The 19,754-nt window shown below is 42.1% G+C and overlaps 1 protein-coding gene across 5 annotated transcripts in view; it reads left to right on the top strand.

Annotated features, from left to right (window-relative positions):
- The window catches only part of STAMBPL1 (STAM binding protein like 1), a 42,707-nt gene that overhangs the window by 18,348 nt on the left and 4,605 nt on the right, over positions 1-19,754 (top strand). For 2 of the 5 annotated variants that reach the window (XM_030570817.1, XM_030570818.1), the window contains exons 2-10: positions 263-346; positions 1,594-1,811; positions 3,033-3,108; positions 4,679-4,774; positions 10,725-11,079; positions 11,638-11,762; positions 12,924-13,061; positions 16,324-16,436; positions 19,497-19,596. In XM_030570817.1, coding sequence (XP_030426677.1) covers positions 263-346; positions 1,594-1,811; positions 3,033-3,108; positions 4,679-4,774; positions 10,725-11,079; positions 11,638-11,762; positions 12,924-13,061; positions 16,324-16,436; positions 19,497-19,596 — 1,305 coding nt within the window. The remainder of the gene's footprint in view (positions 1-262; positions 347-1,593; positions 1,812-3,032; positions 3,109-4,678; positions 4,775-10,724; positions 11,080-11,637; positions 11,763-12,923; positions 13,062-16,323; positions 16,437-19,496; positions 19,597-19,754) is intronic. The other 3 variants (XR_004001374.1, XR_004001375.1, XM_030570819.1) reach the window with 2 other exon arrangements.

Below are 19,754 nucleotides of genomic sequence, written 5' to 3'. Positions count from 1 at the left end.
AACTGTTACGGTACTTGGCATGGCGTAAGAACAAGATGTTTGAAGATATTTCCAGTTAAAATGACTTCATTGTCATATTTCATGTTAGCACATGGCGACAATCAGAATATTTGTACTGAAGTTCCTCTTTGCCCATTAAACCATGACTCATGGGCTGGGGGGCAGGGGAAGGTAATTAACTGCTAGCACTGAACATTACATTGATTTTTTTTCTGCCCTCCTCCCCGGCACCCCCCTCCCCCATTTTGTTCTTTGTGACCAGATGGAGAGATTGAAAAGAAATAGTAATCTTCTTGGTTTGCAGACCATGGGCAACATGGAACAGCCATTCACTGTTAGTTCATTGGTATGTATTACATTTTGATATTTAATACTTTGGCATCCAGAGTTTCAAAAAAGCAGCGAACTATCTGACACCACCCACACTAGTTTAGTTTTGCTGACCGCCAGCTCAAGGGTTTTTCCAAGGTTCTAACCATCTTTCCTGCTACCACCCTTATTCTTTGCCCAGCTGCCCCTTCGTATGGAGTGTAGCACGCTGGAATTTAAATATTTTTCTAAAATATTATATTGAATGCATTTGATTTGTTGAGTTTCTCCCTCTTTTAGTTACTGTGTACTTCCCCTGGGTGTGTGTTTGTATACATATTCTGAATTGAAAGACTGAAGCCTTTAAAATATAATAAGATGAAGCAGTTTCTCAGCAGCAGTTTCATTCAGTAATGTAATCAAAATTGTTCTAAGTAACGGTATGAAAGAGAAAATGTATTAAACCTTTTAGAACATGAGTTCATGGCTTTTCTTGCTGGCTTCTCTTCCTGTCCTGTTAAATAGCTTTAGGTTATTCAACTGTAAATGAATGCTTTAATCTGTAAAGTTAACACTGAAATGAACTTCTCGTGTGATCCTGCAAATTCTGATTGCTGTCATCAGTTAGGCTACACCCAAAAGTAAACATTATATCCAGTGGTGCCTGCACTGGAAATTCTACAGCTACAGCGCTGCTGTAGCATTTCCAGCGTAGACACAACCTCTGCCAACAGGAGGGCTTCTCCCCTTGCTGGAGGTACTGCATGTCGCCGAGAGGTGGTAGCTAGGTCAACAAAAGAGGAGGAGAAGGGGGGTGATGGCATAGCTACATCTCTCTAATTTGTGGATTTTTCATACCCTTAGGAGATGTAGCTGTGCCTGTGTAAGTTCCAAGTGTAGATCAGGCCTAGGTAGAATACTTTAAATGTCTATAAAAATGGGACACTTTATGGGAATTCATATCTTGGGAAATCTAGGAAACTGCTAAATCAGGCTTATTCTTTTATTTGTTTCACTCTGGTTAATTTAATTTTATCTTTATCTTGTTTCACAACTTGTGTGCTTTTAATATAATTTATTCATTGTTTTTAATGCTATTTAAGAAGCATGATAAAGTTTTTTCATTCTTATGAACATTCGTGGTTATTTATTAATTTGATTTGATTTAATTAATTTATTGATTTAAATTTAAATTTCCCACAGTGTCTTGAAGAAGGTCATGTTATGAATGGGGTCAGCTGTGCAAGATGAAATGTAACCTGTGATGTGTTGCTTGTTTTTCAGAAAAAGTTAGCAGCTATGCCTGACCACACAGATGTTTCAGTGAGCCCAGAGGAGCGAGTACGTGCCTTAAGCAAGCTTGCATGTAACATCACAATCAATGAGGATATTACGCCACATCGTTACTTTAGATCTGGAGTAGAGATGGAGCGCATGGCATCTGTATATTTGGAGGAAGGAAACCTGGAGAATGCTTTTGTTCTTTATAATAAATTTATAACGTAAGGAATAATCTGTAGGTTTTTTTACCTTAATGATTCTGATGGATAGATTGATTTGGTAATTTTGCCCAGCCATCAAATAGACACAAAAAGAGTAGCTTTTTACTCCCTCATTCTACTATTCTTCCCACTAAGACTAGACAGAATCTGTCCCTGAATGGATAAGCCATTGCAAAGTGTCCTGTGCATACTTAGCATGTGATTTTTTTTCCAAAAGGTCATAACTCCATCAAATGAAAAGCAGATTTCACTAGAACACTCAGTTACTTCCTAACTGACAGCTAAGTCCACACCAGATTTAAACTTTCTATGCAGCCACTTAGGCTGCAGAGCTTCAAAAAAAAAATATATATATATATAATAATGAGGAGGAATTTCCCTCAGTTTGATATCCTGTTTGTTTGTTCAGACATTGTTGCTTTTGTTTGTTGTTGTTTTTAAACAAACACATGCAACTTTTGGGAACAGAGAGGGCCAGGAAATTTCTAGTCTGGAAGGTGAACTTTTCAGAAAGCTATGGGTGGCTGTAAACAGGGGTATCCAGTGTGCATCCTACATGCACAATAGTGATTGATTCTGTCTGTGCTATATAATAATTTGTTTCACCTTATAGCACAGGTTGGTCTGGTTAAAAGTGAGCTGCAGTAGTGCATGTCAGTATGACATGCATGACTTCACATGAAGTCTCTACCGAGACTTCCTCTGTTGGCAGCCTTCTCTCCTACACCTTTGCCATGTTATCATTATTATTATTTGCATTGCAGTAGCTCGTGGAGGCTCCAGTCCATGAACAAACATAGAATAAATGACATTCACTAGCCTGAAGATCTTAAATAAGACCTAACAAGTGTGTTCAGAGTGAAAGGGGGATGGAAAGACAAGAGTGATGCTGATAAGATCTGATTACAAAGACTAACTAGTGCCCAGCATGGTGATTTCTGGTGCCATGTGTTAGGTAGTCCTGTTATTACCCATTGCTACTAAAGAACAAGGAGAGGTGCATCCAGCTACAGAAAATAATATAGTGGGGGTTAAGATTTGTGCTGTAATTTCAGTGACATGGTTTAAACCTGTGAAAGCATAGAAAACTGCTATAAATCAAATTGGAATGCAATGTTCAACATCTGTGATATGCAAAACTTGTTTTCTTCCCAACATAAAAGCTGTTGTGGATCTCCCTTTGGCTAATAAGGGGGAAAATGTGTATGTTTAATTTTCTAGTTTATTTGTAGAAAAGCTTCCCGGTCACCGAGACTATCAGCAATGTGCAGTACCAGAAAAACAGGATATCATGAAGGTAGGTTTGCTTTTTCCTGGCATTTCTCAAATTGCTCTCTCAGTAGCTGAATTGTTCTTTCCCCAGAACTAACAGATACATTCGGAACCAACTCAGCCTACCAAGACTAAATTCTTATAACTAGCTCCATTAGCAACAAAGTTTCATTTCAATTTAGTCACCTGGTCATTGCTGGGATTCTAATTGCAACTCCTAAAATGTGAATTAATTGGTAGCACTGAACAGAGCCAATAGTATACGGATTGTCTGACACTTTGTTAAATCCGTTTCTAAAGGATTCATATATTTTAAATACCTTAATTTAAAAGCATTTAGGATCCCATCCTGCTTCCATTTAAGTGAATGACCCTTGACTTCAGTAGAAACTAGCTTGACCTCTGAATGCCGGAGGGACATTTGGAATTATTAGTGAACTGTATATTGTCTGCTTAATGTGCTGATAAGCCAAAGTATTTTCTGCTTTCTTTAACACTAAAATATGTACTCCGTTTCCTTTTAATTTTTCCCCCAGTCTCCACAGTACTATATTGGTTTCATCATTGCTTTAATTAATGGATGGATTTTTTAATTAGTTCCCTCCTTAATTTAAAACACCTGAAATTATCCATTAATATTCACTGAAATATGGAAAACTGTCTCTTGTAGCAGAACCTTGTGCCTCATGCTGCCATTCCGCAGTGCATTCCAAGTGATTCCAGAAGGGGGCAATGCACTGATTTGTATATACTCAGATTCATTTGGCAAAATGCTGCACTGATGTTAAATTTTCCAGTTTGTTTGAATTATTAAACACCCCAGTAATTATGGGCCCAAGCTATTGAACTCAATACAAGTACTTATGTGAGTAAAACTAAGCAAGTGTATATAAAGTGCCATGTGATTGAGGTCTATCTTTGTAAGTTTAATACTTTTAATAAGGTTCCTTTTGAGGCTTGGTTCACATAATTTTCTTCCAATTCTTATTCTGCCTTGGGCCTTGAGTCAGAAAAGCATTCAGGAGAGGTGACCAAGCATGTGCTTCAATTCTGTTAATCATGGGATTAAGTACATTCTTAAGTACTTTAAATTAAGGTCTTGAAACATAATATCAAAGACCCCATTCCTGTGGTGAACTCTCCACAAGCAGAACCCTATATCTGAGTAGAGTCCCATCTAGGCTCATCCCAGGCAGCTCGTTGCAGGATCTGGGCCAAAGCTGATCTGAAACCTAGAAACAAATTTCACCTGAGCCAGTAATGCCATTTGTCAAATGTCATTTGTGCCTCAGACTGGTTGGAAAAGTGATTTTCCTTTTCTATAAGAAATCTGTTGGCCAGATCTCAGTTGGTGTAAACTGGCATAGCTTCAATGGACTGTGCCAATTGATAACAGGTACGAACATGGCCTTATATGTTTGATATGCCTGTAATTAGTATTTTTAACTTTGTTTTGAAATGATTGACTTTTTAAATCTGCCTTCCAGCTGGTTTTCCTTCCCAGCTAATTCTTTGTTTTTGTTTCGAAGGCAGGAAATCAGTTTAATTTTTTTTTTATTTCTCCTCCCCTTTCCCCCTATCCCCAAACCCAAAAGAAACTGAAAGAGGTTGCGTTTCCAAGGACAGATGAATTGAAGAAGGATCTTTTGAAGAAATATAATGCAGAATACCAAGAATATATGCAAGACAAAGTAAGTCTTATCTGAATTCACATTTAATTTTTAAAGCATTATTCATATGAATATTTGCTTATTTAATCAGGTAGTTATAAATATTACGTAATCAAAATTCAAATAAAGCAGTTATATGAGCAAAACCTCAAAATTTTACAATTGTTTATGCACTATTAGAAACTACGTCTTTTGAACTGCTAATAAAGCAGTTTATTTGAAAATAAGTGATGTATATGTGTGGTTATTTAGAAATAAATATGTAAATATTTTAGTATTTACTTAATAGAAATGCTTAATGTCTGGCTGTCTTTATCTATTGTAGAAAAAGCCTCTATTGCAGTTTGGTACAGTTTGGTTAATACTATTTTATTTGATAAAGTCAGATACTGTACTAATGAGTATTTGAATCAGCTCCTTTTCCCTGAAGAAAAAGCAAAATTAGACCACAACACAACTAGTATTCCCATGAACTCTGACATCCATCTAGGCATTATGAAAGGTACAAAGATAGGCTAGGTTCTGGTCGACTCATGAGTGTGTTTAAGTAACTATTAAGGGCTGATAGTCATATTCCCACTTTGTGTTATAAAGTCACTGAAACCTGGTCTACACTATGTGTTTATACCGATTTTAGCAGAGTTAAACCGATTTAACACTGCACCCGTTCACACAAGGAGGCCCTTTATATCGATATAAAGGGCTCTTTAAACCGGTTTCTGTACTCCTCCCCGACGAGAGGAGTAGCGCTGAAATCGGTATTACCATATCGGATTAGGGTTAGTGTGGCCGCAAATCGACGGTATTGGCCTCCGGGCGGTATCCCACAGTGCACCACTGTGACCGCTCTGGACAGCAATCTGAACTCGGATGCAGTGGCCAGATAGACAGGAAAAGCCCTGCGAACTTTTGAATTTCATTTCCTGTTTGGCCAGCATGGAGAGCTCACCACCACAGGTGACCACGCAGAGCTCATCAGCACAGGTAACAGTGCAGTCTCCTGAGAATCAAAAGAGAGCTCCACATGGACCGCACAGGAGGTACTGGATCTGATCGCTATACAGGGAGAGGATTCAGTACTAACAGAACTCCGTTCCAAAAGACGAAATGAAAAAACATTTGAAAAAATTTCCAAGGCCATGATGGAGAAAGGCCACACGAGGGACTCAGTGCTGTGAAGAGTGAAAGTTAAGGAGCTCAGACAAGCCTACCAGAAAACCAAAGAAGCAGACGGAAGGTCCAGGGCAGGGCCGAAAACATGCCACTTCTACGCTGAGCTGCATGCAATTCTAGGGGGGGGTCCGCCACCACTACCCCACGCCTGTCCGTGGATTCCGAGGTGGGAGTGGTAACCTCAGCCATGCCTGAGGATTCTGCGGACGGGGAAGATGAAGAGGAGGACAGACTTGCAGAGAGCACACAGCACTCCATTCTCCCCAACAGCCAGGAGCTTTTTCTCACCCAGATGGAATTACCCTCCCAGCCCTCCCAAGCCACTAGCACAGACAATGAAGCCATGGAAGTGAACTCTGGTGAGTGTACCTTTGTAAATATAAAACATAGTTTAAAAGCAAGCGTTTTTTAATGATTGATTTGCCCTGAGGACTTGGGATGCATTCGCAGCCAGTACAGTTATTGGAAAAGTTTGTTAACATGTCTGGGGATGGAGTGGAAATCCTCCAGGGACATCTCCATGAAGCTCTCCTGGAGGTACTCCAAAAGCCTTTGCAGAAGGTTTCTGGGCAAAGCAGCCTTATTCCATCCACCATGGTAGGACACTTTACCACGCCATGCATGTAGCAAGTAGTCTGGTATCATCGCATGACAAAGCCTAGCTGCATGTGGTCCCAGTGATTGCTGGCATTCAAGCAACATCCGTTCTTTATCACGCTGTGTTATCCTCAGGAGAGTGATATCGTTCCTGGTAACCTGATTGAAATTCAGGAATTTAATTAAGGGGACAGAGATGGCCATTCTTACTGAGCTGTTTGCCTGTGGCTTAAAAGAAATCCTTCCTTGCCGGTAGCCAAATGGGGGAGGGGGAGGGGAATGGCACTGAGCTGTTTTGCGTTTGGCTAGCAGGGATCTTCCATGATACCAGCCACGTGGTGGGGGGAGGGGTAAAGCGATCATCCCAGAGGATTGGATTGGGGGGTGTTTTCTGCTGCTGCATGTTAACAGGAAAGAAGCAGCACTGAACGGGATTTATTTGGTATTTGGGAAAGGAGGGCACTGTTTATATGAAGACTGCAGAAGCCGAAAGACAATGGCTTACCATGGCTGCATGCAAACTGAATTCTGCTGCCTGGACCTGTGTCTGTGAGATCTGTAACACCAGAGCCGCAGGCACTCAATATTAAGATGCAAAATGCGACCTTGTAGTGAAATCACATGTGCTATGTAAGGTGAATAATGTTGTTCACTGTGAAAGAGTATAACCATTGTTCTGTAAAATGTATCTTTTTAAATACTTCTCTCCCTTTTCCCCTCCCTCATGCAGCTGCAAATTTTTCAAGCCTCCCTACTCCATCCCGAAGTCTCTCAGATAAGGTGGAAGAAAAAAAAGATGTGAGATGAAATGTTCTCGGAAATCATGGAAGTAACCTGCAATGAAAGAGCTCATCTGAAGGAGTGGAAGGACATGGTAGCAAAGTACAGGAAAGATGCCAGTGAACGTGAGAAGAGGAGGGACGAATGTGAGGAGAGGTGGCGGCAAGAAGATCAGAGGTGTAGGCAGGAAGATCAGCGGTGGTGGGATGCAACGCTGGGGCTGCTGCGTGGTCAAACTAACATCCTCTGACGTCTGGTGGAGCTTCAGGAACAGCAGTAGGGTCACAGAGTGCCGCTGCAGCCCCTGTGTAACCACCCTCACCACTCACCATGTTCCATAGCTTCCTCACCCAGATGTGTAAGAATGCGTGGGGGAAGGCTTCGTGCACCCGCCCACTCCATCCCCATGGACAGCCCAACCAAAAGGCTGTCATTACTTTGAAATATTTTTAGTGGCCTTTTCCTTCCCTCCTATCCTCCTCCCAGACCACACTGGGATACCTTGTCAGTTCTCTCCCTCTTTTTATAATGACTTTTTAATAAAGAATACATGATTTTTAAACGATAGTGACTCTATTTCCTTAAGCAAGCTGTAATCGAAGGGGGAGGGTGGGTTGCTTGCAGGGAATGTGTCAATCGGGGGGGGTTGTCAAGGGGAGAAAAACACAACAGTCACACCGTACCCTGGCCCATGATGAAACTCGTTTTCAAAGCTTCTCTGATGCGCACCGCTTCCTGGTGTGCTCTTCTAATCGCCCTGGTGTCTGGCTGCGTGTAATCAGCGGCCAGGTGATTTGCCTCAGCCTCCCACCCCGCCATAAAGGTCTCCCCCTTACTCTCACAGAGATTGTGGAGCACACAGCAAGCAGCAATAACAATGGGGACATTGGTTTGGCTGAGGTCTGAGCGAGTCAGTAATGTATGCCAGCGCGCCTTTAAACAGCCAAATGCACATTCTACCACCGTCCTGCACTTGCTCAGCCTGTAGTTGAACAGCTCCTGACTACTGTCCAGGCTGCCTGTGTATGGCTTCATGAGCCATGGCATCAAGGGGTAGACTGGGTAACCCAGGATAACTACAGGCATTTCAACATCCCCAACTGTTATTTTCTGGTCTGGGAAGTAATTCCCTTACTGCAGCCATTTAAACAGAGTAGTGTTCCTGAAGACGCAAGCATCATGAACCGTTCCTGGCCATCCCACGTGGATGTTGGTGAAACGTCCCTTGTGATCCACCAGTGCTTGCAGCACCATTGAAAAGTACCCCTTGCGGTTTACGTAGTGGGTGCCCTGGTGCTCCGGTGCCAAGATAGGAATATGGGTTCCATCTGTCACCACCCCCCCAAAGTTAAGGAATCCCATTGCAGCAAAGCCATCCACTATGACCTGCACGTTTCCCAGAGTCACAACCTTTCTTAGCAGCAGCTTAATGATTACTTTGGCTGCTTGCATCACAGCAGCCCCGACAGTAGATTTTCCCACTCCAAATTGATTCCCGACTGACCAGTAGCTGTCTGGCTTTGCAAGCTTCCAGAGGGCTATTGCCACTCGCTTCTCAACTGTAAGGGCTGCTCTCATCTTGGTATTATGGCGTTTCAGGGCAGGGGAAAGCAAGTCACAAAGTTCCATGAAAGTGCCCTTATGCACGCAAAAGTTTTGCAGCCACTGCAAATCATCCCAAACCTGCAAAACTATGCAGTCCCACCAGTCTGTGCTTGTTTCCTGGGTCCAAAATCGGCGTTCAATGGCTAGAACCTGCCCCATTACCACCAGGATCTCCAAAGCGCAGGGGCCCACGGTTTGAGAGAATTCTGTGTCCAATATCCTTATCACTCTCATCACCACTGTGCCGTAGCCGCCGCCTTCTGGCCTGGCTTTGCAGGTCTTTGTTCAGCATAGACTGCACGAGAATGCATGAAGTGTTTACAACGTCCACGATTGCGGTCTTGATCTGAGCAGGGTCCATGCTTGCTGTGCTATGGCGTTTGCACAGTTCACCCAGGAAAAAAGGCGCGAAACGGTTATCTGCTGCTTTCACGGAGGGAGGGGTGAGGCTGTACCCAGAACCCCCCGCGACAATGTTTTTTGCCCCATCAGGCACTGGGATCTCAACCCAGAATTCCAAGGGGCGGGGGAGACTGCGGGAACTGTGGGATAGCTACCAGATAGCTACCCACAGTGCAACGCTCCGGAAATCGACGCTAGCCTCGGTACAGGGACGCACACCGCCGAATTAATGTGCTTTGTGTGGCCGCGTGCACTTGACTTTATACAATCTGTTTTACAAAATCGGTTTATGTAAAATCGGAATAATCCTGTAGTGTAGACGTACCTGAGAGTAGGATTTGTAGTTCAAAATCTTGTAATGGAAAGAGGTAGAGCAAGTAAGGAACATTGTTCTTTCTTCTATAATGTTTCTCCTGGAATTTGGAACAAGAATCCAAGTTCCCATTTATGATTTGTTTGTGAGGTTTTATTTTGTTTTGTTTGTTGGTTATTGATTAAGTATCTATATTTTAACTTGCTTCTGAAAGTTTGTGTTGCTGTCTCTTTAACAGAAGTGGGGAAGGAATGTTGGAACATGAAGGTTCCCTGCAGTTTGTGGAATAACAGTTGGTGTTGGGGAGCTGGGGGCAGATGCAAGTGCAGTGAGGACCTGCGTGACCGAGACAGAACAATAAGTAGTGTGGAAAAATCCATACAATGCAAGGTTAAGGGTTGATCTCCATTGAAAACTTATGTTGGCATAGCTCCACACCCCCGAGTGGCATAGCTATGACGACTTATCACCTGGTGTAGACAGTACTAGTCAGTGGAAGAATTCATCCTTCAACATAGCAACTGCCTCTTGGGGAGGTGGATTAACTTCAGCGATGGGAGAATCCTCCTTTCATTGTAGTGAGGGTCTGTGCAGTGGTTTAAGTGTAGTCATACCCTAGGTTTCATGGAAGCAGCCCAAGGGAAATTGAAGTGAAGAATGGAAAAGGGCAGGAGAAGGTGCCAGAGAGAGAACTGTGCTGTGAAATCCACCTGAAGATAAATGTGTCCTTGATGATAAAGGCTTGTTTGTGCCTCCTCCCTTTACTCCCCCCCATTCAAAACTGACTTTTTTTAGACTAATTATTTCTGCTAAAATGTAAGTAGGTCAATGGCAAATACTGTTAATACTGAGGTAAATGCATAATGTATCAGAGGTGTGAAAAGTGGGAGATCTCTGGCCTCTATCCCTAAGTACATCATGTTTATTATTTTAGAGCTCTTCTGTGGGCACAACTGTATTGAGCTGTGTGGCTAACGTATTCCAAACAGTGTCATTATTGTCTGATAATAACTAGTTAATCAGTTTGCTTTCCCCTCACCATTTTGTGACACTTTTAACATTGTCAAAAGGACCTGACCACTTTATTTACATACATTGCAGAACAAATGTAAAGCTGAATTCTTAAAGAAACTGGAGCAGCAGAGGTTGATAGAAGCAGAAAAGAAGAGAATTGCACAGATGCGACAACAGCAGCTGGAAACAGAGCAGTTTCAGTTCTTTGAAAATCAGCTTAAGAAGCAAGAACTAGCCCGAGATCAGAAAATTAGAGAGAATATGGTTATGTCTGAGCAGATTGATGGAAGTGTGTTGTCTTGCATTTCTATGCATCAGAATAACTCCTTATCTACTGCAATTTCTGAGAAAGCCAGTAAAAGTGATGCCTCTGTTTCTGCTGGACAGTCTCCTCCAGTAAACCAGGCCTTAAAGCCAGCAGCCACTTTAAGCACTATTCAGAGTAAGTGTTCAGTTGGGTTGTAATGCTCCTTTTCCTCTCCTAACATACTATATGATATCGACCTGCAGGTGTTTATTTCATTGTAGCTTTCTCTGACATGGAGGGCCAAATGTTCCTGGAATATGTGTGTGTCTGTGCATTACCCTTTGTTTTCTCACCTAAAATGGATACATACATCTGAGATTACCCATTTCACACCTACAAGTTCAAATAGCTAGGCCTGCAGACATCAGGCCCAATTACTGTAGGAGCAGGACCAGGTCCACTGTGGTTGCATTTTTAGAGTTCTTCTGAAAATTTGGACCAGGAAGTAGTGCTAGTTCACTGCCTTAGTGAATGCAAGCCAGTTAACATTTTGTATTCTTTGATGTACATCTAATAGAAGAAAGGCTGTGCTCTGTAAAGTTCTATATTATTCTGAACCAAAATTTCTTTGTGGCAGGTATGGCACTCCCTATGTAAGTCAGTTCAGTTGTTCTTTAACTGTGTAAACCTGCTACCTTAGAAAATTTTGCACTGAAGACTAAATTATAAATGCCCTTTCTCCTTGTTTATTAGATCAAGTGGCTGAAGCACTCCGAGGTGTAGTTTTACCCACAGATCTTTGTCACAAATTTCTGCTGCTAGCGGAGGCAAATACAGTAAGAGGAATAGAGACATGTGGAATTCTCTGTGGAAAACTGGTACAGTTGAACCTTCACATTTGTATGGGGAAGGCACTTTTGATAGTACTGTATTTTCCTGTAATGAACTGATACCAAAGCAAATGCAGATCTGAAGTGCAAGGGGTAGTCTACACTACCGTGCTACATTGGCAAAGCTGCATTGATGCAACTGCACTGCTGAAGCACGTCTGGTGAAGATACATTGTGTCGACGGGAGAGCGCTCTCCCATCGGCATAATTACTCCCCCTCAACGAGAGGTGGAATCTGTGTTGGTAGGAGAGTGTCACTCAGGTGGGTGGCTTTTTTCAAACTTCTGAGTGACATAACATACATTGGCTTAAGCAGTAGTAGAGACAAGCCCTCTGTGTGTAATGTAATTACCTTTATAAAATAATCGTACAAATCCATAAGATTATTTTATTGAATTGTGGTCTGCTGTTTGCATTATTACAGACCTACTTGATCTTAAGTTTCCATAGTTATTGTGGTCATCTACTGTTGGTAAGATGTAAAATTAACCTCCACTACAGGATTTTTCAAGAACATTCCCCGGTATTCGTCAAACAACATGAGGTTTAGTTACAAGAAAACTGGATATTAAAAATGTTAGTGGGTGTTATCAAATTCTTAAAAAAAGATCCACCACTGTTGGCAAATAAAACAAAAATCACTGCTGTTTGTTTTTGCCTATATCCTAGATAATGTTTAGTGGTCAATTAGCTAACTTTGCAGCAGTACTTAATTATCAGATTGCTCCCAGAGCAGGGGGGATAGCACCACTGATGCTGATGCACAGACAGGCAAGTACAAAGAAGTTCAAAGTGCATTAGACACACATAAAACCCAAGAATATTAAAAACAGGGAAGCATGTTGGGTTTCCAAGCTTCAAAGGAAGTAATCGTATTTTTAACTCTCTTGCTTTCATTCTTAACAGACATCATCTCTCCTTTTAACATTTTTCTGTGTATACACATTTCAAATATGTTTGTTGCTTCTCTGTCTATTGCTGTGATGAAATGCTGGCCAGATCCTTAGCTGGTGTAAACTGGCATAGTTTAATTAAACTCAGTGGAGCTACTGCAACTTATAGCAGCTGAGGATCTGACCCTTTTTCTCCTTTGATTCATGTTTGACATTTGTTCATTAGAAGACCATTAATTCAAGTTATCTTTTACAGACACATAATGAATTTACTATTACCCATGTAATAGTGCCAAAGCAGTCTGCAGGACCAGATTATTGCGACATGGAGAATGTGGAAGAATTATTCAGCATTCAGGATCAACACAATCTCCTCACTTTGGGGTGGATCCATGTATGTATGCCTTGTGGATGTTGACTTCTCTCTATTGGCTAGATAGGATATACAGAACCAGCACTGGAAACCCCAGTTTAAAGAAATAATTTGCATGATTTAAGCTAATTTTCTCTCTCAGTTTTTGTGCTGGTGACATGATTTGACATAAATGTCATCCACTGATACAAGCTATTCTTTATTTCTAGGAAACTGTAAAGTGCTTCTTTGATACAGTGGGCCCAGTTTTGCCTGTGCAACTTCTATTTAAGACAATAGGAGCTGTCTGTCTATTGGCAGAATTTGTCCCAAAATTCTGTCTTACGTACACCTCATTCAATACCATTTACATTTCTGACATGTATCCGCAAAAGGAAAATAGACAGAGACTTCATAAAGTCCACGAGGACTTTGCTATTGATTTTATATGGAATTCACTCAGCTGCTACAGTGACGGACAGCCATTTAAAATCCTAATGTGTACAAGTTAGAATTCAGTGCAGAATTTGGCCCATTTGTGTTAGAGACACCCTGTTACTAAAACCATTACTTGCAGGTTTTCAATCTGCAGAGTTTGGATCAAGTAGTTTTGAGCATTGTGAGTTTATTCCAGGCATCGTGAGAAGAAGAGTTGTGAAATAAATATTAAGAAGCAGAGTACTTGACAGTATGTTACATAATTTTTTTAAAAAATCAGTAGTGAAGATGATTTTTTTTAAGATAGCAAACATGACAAAAAGAAACCTGCATGCAAAAGAAACTTGAGGCTCTGTTTTGTTAGAATATCTCTTAGGCCATGTCTACATCTAAAATTTTGCAGCGCTGGTTGTTACAGCTGTATTAGTACAGCTGTATAGGGCCAGCGCTGCAGAGTGGCCACACTTACAGCAACCAGCGCTGCAAGTGGTGTTAGATGTGGCCACACTGCAGCGCTGTTGGGCGGCTTCAAGGGGGGTTCGGGGAACGAGAGAGCAAACCGGGAAAGGAGACCAGCTTCGCCGCGGTTTGCTCTCGCGTTCCCCGAACCACCCTGCAAACCGCAGGGAAGGAGACCTGCTTGCTCGGGGGTTCGGGGAACGAGAGAGCAAACCGGGAAAGGAGACCAGCTTCGCTGCGGTTTGCTCTCGCGTTCCCCGAACCACCCTGCAAACCGCAGGGAAGGAGACCTGCTTGCTCGGGGTTCGGGGAACGAGAGAGCAAACCGGGAAAGGAGACCAGCTTCGCCGCGGTTTGCTCTCGCGTTCCCGGAACCACCCAGCAAACCTCAGGGAAGGAGACCTGCTTGCTCGGGGTTCGGGGAACGAGAGAGCAAACCGGGGAAGGAGACCAGCTTCGCCGCGGTTTGCTCTCGCGTTCCCCGAACCACCCTGCAAACCGCAGGGAAGGAGACCTGCTTGCTCGGGGTTCGGGGAACGAGAGAGCAAACCGGGAAAGGAGACCAGCTTCGCCGCGGTTTGCTCTCGCGTTCCCCGAACCACCCTGCAAACCGCAGGGAAGGAGACCTGCTTGCTCGGGGGTTCGGGGAACGAGAGAGCAAACCGGGAAAGGAGACCAGCTTCGCCGTGGTTTGCTCTCGCGTTCCCGGAACCACCCAGCAAACCTCAGGGAAGGAGACCTGCTTGGTCGGGGTTCGGGGAACGCGAGAGCAAGCCGGGGAAGGAGACCAGCTTGATTACCAGAGGCTTCCTCAGGTATGCTGGGATACCTGCTTATTCCACGGAGGTCAAGAAAAGCGCTGGTAAGTGTCTATACTTGATTACCAGCGCTGGATCACCAGCGCTGGATCCTCTACACCCGAGACAAAACGGGAGTACAGCCAGCGCTGCAAACAGGGAGTTGCAGCGCTGGTGGTGCCCTGCAGATGTGTACACCTCCTAAGTTGCAGCGCTGTAACTCCCTCACCAGCGCTGCAACTTTCTGATGTAGACAGGCCCTTAGATTTTTTTTTTCTATTGCAAATTTGGCTAATCTTGTAGTCCGTGAAATATAAAATGAAACATTAAGCATAAATATCTGTGGAAATGAGTAAATCAACTCAAAAGTGAACTTCCAAGACTTAGTACATTAATGACTAAGATCATAAATGGTGATGTAATGCCTGACCTCTTGGAGTTCAGGGGCCTGATTCTGATCTCACCTATACCACTGTAAATCAGGAATAGCTCCTCTGAAAGCCAGAGCATCTGAGATCAGAAGTGCACCCCAGATGTATAAATCACCAATTTGTATATCTGCTCTGGAATTTTTTGACTATACTTTTGTTGTTATTGGAAAATGCTGAATTGTCAAAACTGAAACTTCTTGGAGAATGGTCAGTTCTGATGAATTTCCAATTTTGAAAAAAAATTTAAATCAAAGTTTTATGAAGTTTTTTGAAACATCGCACTTTGACTTTTTCTAAGAAAAGTTCAAATTTTCCTTTTGGAGTAACTTTTTGTTTAAAATCTTTTATTTATAGTGTAAAATTGTTAAATGGAAACAAAACATTTTGAAATATTAAAACAAAATATTTCAATTGAATTGAACTGAATAATTTTAATGAGTTTCAGGTCTTAAACATTTTTGAGATTTCAATTTTTGGTCCTGATTTGGGTCAGGATTTTTTTCTATTTTTTTTAACTTGAAAATTTTCATGGGACATGAAAATGGTTTACTGAGGCCACCCAGCTCTGTCAATTTCATATTAAATCCATGTTTGCATTGGAACCAGAGACAGTTATGTAATGTGAACACCATGTAAAATTTCAACCTGCTTCATGCTTCCATTTTCTTATATGTGTTAATTCACTTTTTACCTTCTAATGAGAGTTACTTTCAATTATGTTCTAATTTTTACTTTCTACTTGATGTGGTTGGTGTATGATCCCACTTATAGGGATTTTGGACAATTAATTTAAGTCCTTTGCTCTCTGTCTGCCATCTTGTTATATTCACACATGCCTTTTCAATCTAGATTTGTTTCCTTTCAATAAGAACATTAGTCTGATAATCAGAAGAGTTTAAAATTGTTTTTGTACGACTTCATACACATAGTATTAGAGATTTACTCCTGACAGTGTAGCATTTAGCTTTGGATTGCTGAATCATTCATGAAAGTTATTCTCAGAGGTGTGTTGTGCCATGGAAAAGTTAAGGATTAGTAGCAAATAATAAAAACTGAATCTAGGGGAAATGCTAACACTTTCTTTTGTTACAAAATCCTGTTTCTTCTTGAATGGATTTTTGACCTTGACTTGACTAAGAAATACTTTCACTATGCAGAGCTTTCCCTTTCTTTTTGTAGACGCATCCAACACAAACAGCATTCTTATCCAGTGTTGATCTTCATACTCATTGTTCTTATCAGCTAATGTTACCAGAGGCTATTGCAATTGTTTGTTCACCAAAACATAATGAGTGAGTTCTCTTTTTTCTAAGTAATGTTTAGCTGTCTCTCCCAGCCTGCTATCTCAAAATCAGATCACCTGCAAAACAGCATCTGAATGTCAACTAAGGTGAAGGAGATAAAAAGGTTGTGGTTTTTTCCCTTGTGTTCTAAATTGAGCTAGGCTTGCATTCCAGTGAGCCTGTGTGTGCAATGTTATTTGACTTCACTTTATCTCCTATTTAATTTTAAAATTCTGTAAATGTTGATGCTCCACTCCACTTGGTAGACGTGACTGCATTTGACTGTGGTAGTTCTAGACTTCATGGATCTCCTTGTCAGGTGTCTCACAGAATCCAAACTGCACTCTCCTTAGTGAAGAAGGTGGATGGTGTAGGTTTTTTAGCTTGTTAATGAAAAACACTGAAGCTATGGGAGGTTAGAGATAAGTCACACTTTATATTGAGGTTCAGTTTTACCAATGGTTTATAAAGTACAAATAAATTACTCAAAGCTGTTTAAAGTACATTTTTTACAGGCCAAATTTGTAAAGGTATGTTAGCATTGCTTCTCTCGGCATTACAAGGCCTAAGGTCTGGATTCACATGGGGCTTAGGCATTGCAATGCTGAGTGTTGCAACGTGTAACTCCATGGTACCTGACCCCCTAGTGGAATTCACACACCCAAGTTGGATATCCAGGCTCCTCGGGGGGCAAATTAGGCATTAAGAAAGGGAATCTCAGAAGCCAGAAAACTGAACTGTGAGCCACCTAAGACACCCAGGAGTGAAATACAAAAGAAAGGGCAGGGCTCAGGGCCCAGATCCACCTGCAGCTGGCCTGTGCCGACAGGGCTTGGGCTAAGATGCTGTTTAAGTACAGTGTAGATGTTTGAGCTCAGGCTTCAGCCCAGGCTCTGGGACTCTCCTACCTCACAGGTTCCTAGAGCCTGGGCTGTAGCCTGAGCCCAAACTTCTACACCACAATTAAACAGCCCCTTAGCCCAAGCTCCAGGAGCCTGAGTCAGCTGGCACAGGCCAGCCACAAGTGGCTAACTGCAGAGTATATGTGCTCTTGGGTGCCAGAGGCTCCTGTCTGTGCTCCAGCTTCACAGGCTTGACCCCTCTCCTGGAGTTAGATGCCCAAGAGTAATGAACCTTCCTTCCCTCGCTGATGATAGTTCATACCCACCATTCACTTGGAAAGTGGGAGACCTGTTTTCTAATCCCTGCTCTGCCTGATGCCTGTAGGTCTCCTATGTTCCAAGTGCATGTCCTAACCAAGTTATTTGGTATTCCAGGTCTCCTTTAGAGGCAGCATGAGTGCAAGAGATTGAGACTATATATCCCAATGATAGGGCACACACCTGGGATTTTGGTCAGTAAATTTCAAGTCCCTGCTCCAATAAACATGTAATTATTTAGACAAAGTGTAACCGCTCCAACAGGAGCCATTGAGTGATACTTGCCTCAGAATAACGTGACGTTTAGGGCCCTCACTTCTGAGGTGGTAGAGCTGGGTTCAAGTTCCTGCTCCAAATCAGGCAGAGTGGGGATTGCAACCTGGGTCTCCCACATCCCAGGGGAGTAACTTAACCTCTGGGCTATGGGGCATTCTGGGGCACCCGTGTACGCCAGCAAACCCTGAAAATTCCTGGCTGTCTTTTGTGCAGGTTGAGTATATTGTAGTACACCTACTGAATCGGGCCCTGCAAGTGAGAGAGGCAGGAGGACACCTAGTTTGAGAATCCCGCCAGCCAGGGCTCATGCATGAGCAGCTTGTGAGTGGCTTCAGGATTTAGGAGGCTTGGCATGTGCCTACCAACAGAAATGAAGGTGCCTTCAAGTCAGTGGTGGTTTTGTGAATGACAGTGGCACCTAGATGTTGAACTTAGGTACTTAACTTCCTCTATAGGCACATATGTCCCCCTTGTGAATCTAACCCTTAGGAAATGCTGAATGGAGCAATGCCTACATGCTTTTAAAAATGGCCATATGGAGCAGGTCAATAAATTGCTAGTAATCATGGCTTTTAAACATCTATAATACCTTCTACTGCTATGCTTTAACATCTATTGCATGTCTTACTCATGTCTGTAACATTGATTAATCTGTTATTAACCCTTTATAAACAGTTTATAAATAGAATCTTAAGTGTGACCATGATTAAAAAAATACACATGTATGTAATCACCAGCAATGCAGTTTTAGCCAGGAGCTGCATGTTATCTTTATTCATCGTGGCTAAAGGAATACAAGCAGCATACACATTCTGTCTCCACATACCCTCTATGTGTGGCAAAGGTATAGCTCTCTGGAACCCCTGTGCAAAATTGCCCCGTACAAAAAGCATTGCTGGCTATGATGGCTCCTGTGGTCTAGAAGTGGCAGTAACAACCTGGAACATGGCTGTGCCATGACCTGGGTAGTGGAGGGTAGGCAGGATTCTGTTTCTCCCCCTTTCCCTGCCCCTCCAGTATATGTAGTAGGGCCGATCTGCATGGGCTTTGGGCAGGGGATAAGAATTGGTCTTTCATTATTCTCCTCAGACTAACAAAAGTAATAGCCTTCAGCAGAAGTTTGTACATCAAATGTGAAATGATGGGCCCAAAGCCCTGTGTAACAATGTTTCTAACTCAGTACTCAAAGGAGTACTCATGTACCCACTCATGTGAGGTAGGAACTAATCATTGAGTAAGAGTTTATATAGGACCAGCCCCTCCACTTGTATTTCTGATGTTCTATTTTTTATTCAGTTTTAGGAACATTAATCAAAGTGAATTGATTGGTAGTCTGGTGGCTCTTTGTTCTGTTGTAGAATTTCTTTTTTACTAGTAATAAAGACTCAAAGCAGAGTATAGATCAGCTGTATCTGGCAGGATATTTTCTACGTCATAGACTCATAGCTTTTAATGCCAGAAAGGACCATTTTATTATCTTATCTGTTTCCTGTGCATCAGAAACCATTAAGTTTCACCCACTTACTCTTTATTGAACCCAGTAGTTTGTGTTTGACTGACTGACTAATGCTTGTTTGAACCAAGTTCTTTTAATGCTACAAACCTTAAGTCAGTTTTGTTCTTTGCTTTCCAGCACTGGGATCTTCAGACTTACTGATGCTGGCATGCTTGAAGTTTCTGCTTGTAAAAAGAAGGGGTTTCACCCACATACTAAGGAGCCTAGACTATTTAATGTAGGTATATTACTTTAAAAATTTTCTTAACATATTCCAAAAAAATAATCAAAGATGTGATCGTTGTAATCATCTAGTCTGGCTTCCTGTGTAATATAGGCCATAGCACTTCCCACAGAATTGATTCCTGTTTGAACCAGAGCTTATCTTCTAGAAAA

This window comes from Gopherus evgoodei, chromosome 7 (assembly GCF_007399415.2).
Source record: "Gopherus evgoodei ecotype Sinaloan lineage chromosome 7, rGopEvg1_v1.p, whole genome shotgun sequence".
Classification (NCBI taxonomy): Eukaryota; Metazoa; Chordata; order Testudines; family Testudinidae; genus Gopherus; species Gopherus evgoodei.
The sequence above is the reverse complement of the archived record's forward strand: the minus strand, read 5'-3'. Positions and strand labels throughout refer to the sequence as shown.